Source organism: Macaca thibetana, chromosome X (genome assembly GCF_024542745.1).
Source record: "Macaca thibetana thibetana isolate TM-01 chromosome X, ASM2454274v1, whole genome shotgun sequence".
NCBI lineage: Eukaryota > Metazoa > Chordata > Mammalia > Primates > Cercopithecidae > Macaca > Macaca thibetana.
The window spans coordinates 27,171,816-27,176,693 of NC_065598.1; the positions used below are offsets into that span (position 1 = coordinate 27,171,816).

The window sequence follows — 4,878 nt, forward strand, 5'->3', positions numbered from 1 at the left end:
TGAGACTCCAACTCAAAAAAAAAAAAAAAAGTTATATAAACAACCGCATAGACACAAGAAGAATGCCATGTGATCACAGAGGCAAAGTTTGGACTAATACAGCTACAAGCCAATGAACTCCAAGAATCCATGGCCACCCGTGGAAGGAAGCTAGGAAAAGGTAAGGAAGGATGCTATCCAGTGTCTCAGAAGGGTCATAGCCTTGCTGACACCTTGATTTTGGACTTGCAGCCTCCAGAACAGTGAGAGAATACATTTCTATTGTTTTAATAAAAACAAATAACTGCACATTGTAAATCCAGCTTGCTTTTTTAATGAATGAAAGTACACTCTGAAAGCTACTTCCTTCCAATTACTTATATGCTGAAATTCTGTTGTATCTTTACAGAAATGTCTGAAGAGACTAACTTTTTTTATAGTTAACTTTGTCTTTTATATAAACTAAACTTTTGTGTTAACAAGGTGACTGAAGGAAAGAATACCATGACTAGAAGCATTATACAAGTAATGTTGTAGGCTTTTCAACTGAACTGTTATTGTTTCTAATATATACCTCTAGAACAAAACTACATTATTATCATCAACCTGGTTCTTCCCCATTCCAAACTAAGTCTTTCCTCCCCAAAGATGGTTTCCTCCCCCAAATCATGCTACAAATTAAGACTTTCTTGCTAAAAAGCTTATCACCCAGGTTCTGATTACTTTTTTTTTTTTTAAGATTATGAGAAATTTTGCTTTTACAGAATTAAACCCTCTTAACTCAGCGTATCTGTGATTTATCATTATAAGTTCACATGAAAAAGCTTGTGGAATCAGTCTTTTTAGCTCATTGATGTTTATAGAATTTTTGTTGAGCCACATGTTGAGGATGCTCCATACAGATTTTAGGAGCTAGGACGAGGTTTCTTCTTGGGGGATGTTTCATCTTCTTTATCTTCTTGTTTTTCTTCTTCATCATCTGGATGATCCACTAAAGGAACCACACTGCTACCACTTGGGCTACCTGTTCCAATAGCAGCACAAGCAGAATAAGATGAAGAGAATTTGAAATCACCAGAAGATGTTCTTTTGGGAGAGTCTACTTTGTCTTCATGTTCTTGGGTTCTTTTAGTCTCCATAAATTCATCGTCATCTTCCAGTGGTAGCATAACTGCTTCTTCTTCTTGGGTTCTTTTAGTCTCCATAAATTCATCATCATCTTCCAGTGGTGGCATAACTGCTTCTCCTTCTTGGGTTCTTTTAGTCTCGATAAATTCATCATCATCTTCCAGTGGTGGCATAACTGCTTCTTCTGCATCTTCCATAAAACATATTTCTTCTTTCAGCTCCATTTCTTCTATGGTACCTGTGCAAACTACCATATTTTGCAGTACAGAATGTAAATTCTTCTGTATTTGACTTTGTCTGTCTCTCTCTTTTTCATATTTAATCTTCAATCCTTTGAATGTCTGAACATATTCAATCGATTCAAGTGTGTTATAAAACTTTTCAACTATATGTGAAACAAGAGACTTGATATTTTCCACTCTTATGTATTCAAATAGCTCAAGAATAGCTGAATTCAACATATTATACCGAGTTCCATTATCTAGAAGAGCATTTACAACTGGCTCAAAATGATTTCCCTTGATGATGTAATTATTATAAATTTCATCATTAAGGCTGATCATCCTTCTCATAAAGCGAAGAGCACACAAAATCAGGTGAGTATGCTTTGAATTCGTCAATATCAAGGCCTTTCTTAGCAAGTCTTTGTTCAAGATATAGTTTCTTATGTAGTATGTATGATGTTGTATACAAAATGTAAGTAGCTCCAAAATCAAAGCAAGCAGTTGTGCTGTTTGATTATTATTGGGGCAATTTTTGTTTTTGTCATATCCAACTATATCATCCTCCTCACAGTTGTGTTCTGAGGTGGCGGCCAAAAGTGGTGCTGTAAATTTATGCATGCAATGTTTGTAGAAGAAATGTAGAAATTCACTTCTTTCACTTTTCTCAGGTGTTGTCAGCATGTTGCGTGGATCAAGTAGAGTATGGAGAACTACCATCAAATGAACGGCACCTCCTAACTCAGGATCAGTATCACAGATCATTTGTTTAATTATTACATTAATGAAAAGGTCACTATCTTTGCACACCTGGGATTCTGAAATTATAAATTCTCGGATCCTGGATGGACTGTACTCCACTAGATAAGCACATATAACTGCAGCAGCTGACCTCACTTGCAAATCATCCCTGATCATTATGATTTTAAGAACAGGAAGAATTCCCAACTGTGTCAATGTTTCTAATAGTGCATCTTTGCTTTGAGGCTGTAATGCCTGAGAAAATGAACATAATTCCTTGAAAAAAATTAGCAATTCACACCGTCTATCATCATGTGTAGTCTCATCCTTTAACTGTGCAAAAACTTCATACAAAAATTTGTGATCTTTCTGCAGCATGCTTACTATCTCAGCCTTGTTGGATAAAATAAACGTTGTAAGTGTAGAAAGAAAATTGTCTTCAAATATGGAAGGCACAGGCAAAAGAATGTCATGAATGTACTGTACTCTGTATGTCTGATGTATTTTTTGCCTAAGTTCAGAGTTAGTTATTGGTATAACTTCCTTGAACTTTGCATCATTGGTCAAGAAGTCCCTATGCCTTTTTGGCTGATCCAAAGCAGGATCATACTCAAGGCATCCCACCACATCCATGATACACTCGTCAGAAAACATTATCTCAAACAGACATGACTTGTTGAGGGATAAAATTCCCTTAATAATTTCATGCAAACGGTATAAACCTTCAGTGTTCTCTAGGTTTTCACAAGTGTGGAACAGTTGCAGTAGTTTTTGAATATAAGCCTCATTTTTCAAGATCAGAGCCAGTCTTTCCCTACGGATAGGTGAGGCGAGAACTGAGTTAACTATGTTAGCAATTTGATCAAGTGTATTGAGTTCACAGTCAGGCAGCACAACCGTATTACCAATTACTGACATTTCATCAAAGTCTTCTTCTGGTTCATCTGAAATGTTCTGTGTGATTTGGACAGACGGATCCTTACCTTGAACTTGACAAATTTCTTTCCAAATATCCTGGCAGCCGGCTGGGTCCTGGAAATTCAGCACCAAACCATGGTTCTCAGCTTCATACCAAACAATTAGTGTCTCTTCATGTTTCCGATAGGGCCTGTCTGGAGGTATCTGTGACCGCAGGATGACTGACCCATCTGAATCTGACCGAACAAGCAGAGACATGCCCTGGAACTGCTCGTCGTAGGTGGATGAGACCTGACCGGTGCCTAGATTGTTCCATTCCTGGTCTTCGTTCAGGACATAGACGTTTACACCGTACTTCAGGTCTGCCATGGCGTCCTCTGGCCTCGCCCCGTGAGGTCTGGTCTCCCAGGCACTGCTTCCGGTACAGCATAGAAGCGGCTGTTGTTTTGACAACGATGGTGGCCGAGATGGCACCCCTGATAGAAGACTGCGAATCAGTAGCGGCTAGAGGGGCGGAGCCAAGGCTTTGGAGAGGTCGGAGGGCGGCAGGGTTCCTTCCTGTTCCCTCTGGAGGCCCTGTTACCTCTCACTTTCCACTTTCCCCCACCTCAAGCACCCTGAATCTTCTCTCCATTGCCCCCCAATCCCCCATCCCCTACCGTCTCTTAAAAAGCGAGTCTCAGGCCGGGCGCGGTTCGCTCACACCTGTAATCCCAGCACAGCACTTTGGGAGGCCGAGACGGGCGGATCCCATGAGGTCAGGAGTTCGAGACCAGCCTGGATAAAATGGTAATACCCTGTCTCTACCCAAAATACAAAAATTAGCTAGGCGTGGTGGCGGGTGCCCGTAATCCCAGCCACTCGAGAGGCTGAGGCAGGAGAATGGTTTGAACTCGGGAGGCAGAGGATGCAATGAGCCGAGATCACACCATTACACTCCAGCCTGGGCGACAAGAGTAAGATTTAGTCTTAAAAAAAAAAAAAAAAGAAAAAAGAAAAAAAAGCGAATCTCTTGGACTGTTCTCCATTGTCAAGAAAAGCGTCATTCTGGCAGGAATCTTGTGATTTCCCCAGAATTCTTCCCCAAAAGAATGTGCCTATGTAATCATTATTATACTTGTTTAAAGGAGCTGCCACCAAGTTTACAAATGGAAGCTTAGAAATTAGAATATGATTTTTCTATAAAGGGTTTTGTTTCTCTAAAACATTTTCACTCATCAGGTATTTGGGAATGGAGCCTTAGGAATTTTGATAAAAGAAACTTTAATCACCTGTGTCCTGACAAAGTTCACATTTCACATTCTGTGTCAAGAAAAGGCTGGTCCAAAAAAGAAACAGGAGCAAGTGACCTATAGACCATTAGCAAAAATCAGAGAAATGGTATTCAGTCTTCCCAATAAGGCTTGGCATGAATCTGTATTATTCACTTATACATCCTTTGGAGAGGATTGTTTTAAGAAGGAGTTGGTTAACTCCTCTGGTCTGTTTAGCTCATCCTAAAGCTCTATCTTCTAGCACAATGGGGAAAACATTTCCCCAACTTTTCCCACTCCATAAGGACACTCCTCATCCGTAGGTAAGGACTGGGCCAGAGGAAAACTGTGAGTTGAAATTAGCCAACAGTGAGTATTGGCCATCACAGATCAATTATTTTATTTCTTTTCTTAATAATGATAATAATAACCACAGCAACTAATAATACTTGAATGCTTATTATGTTCAAGACACTGACAAGAACGTTAGAGCTACTTTCTTACTTAGTTTACGTAATGATCCAATGGTATAGGAGTATTAGTAATCTTTTTAGGATCAGGAAATAAACTTAGAGAAGTTAAATAAATTGCCAAAGGTCACACACTAATAAGTTGAGGAACTCTGTGTTCAACATGTC

The 4,878-nt window shown here is 39.4% G+C and overlaps 1 protein-coding gene across 1 annotated transcript; it reads right to left on the bottom strand.

Annotated features, from left to right (window-relative positions):
- Positions 1–290: 290 nt before the first annotated feature.
- On the bottom strand, positions 291–3,401 carry PPP4R3C (protein phosphatase 4 regulatory subunit 3C). The gene has a single exon (XM_050777591.1). The coding sequence runs from the start codon at positions 3,354–3,356 to the stop codon at positions 885–887; it is 2,472 nt and encodes an 823-aa protein (XP_050633548.1). The 5' UTR covers positions 3,357–3,401; the 3' UTR covers positions 291–884.
- Between the last annotated feature and the right edge of the window lie 1,477 nt (positions 3,402–4,878).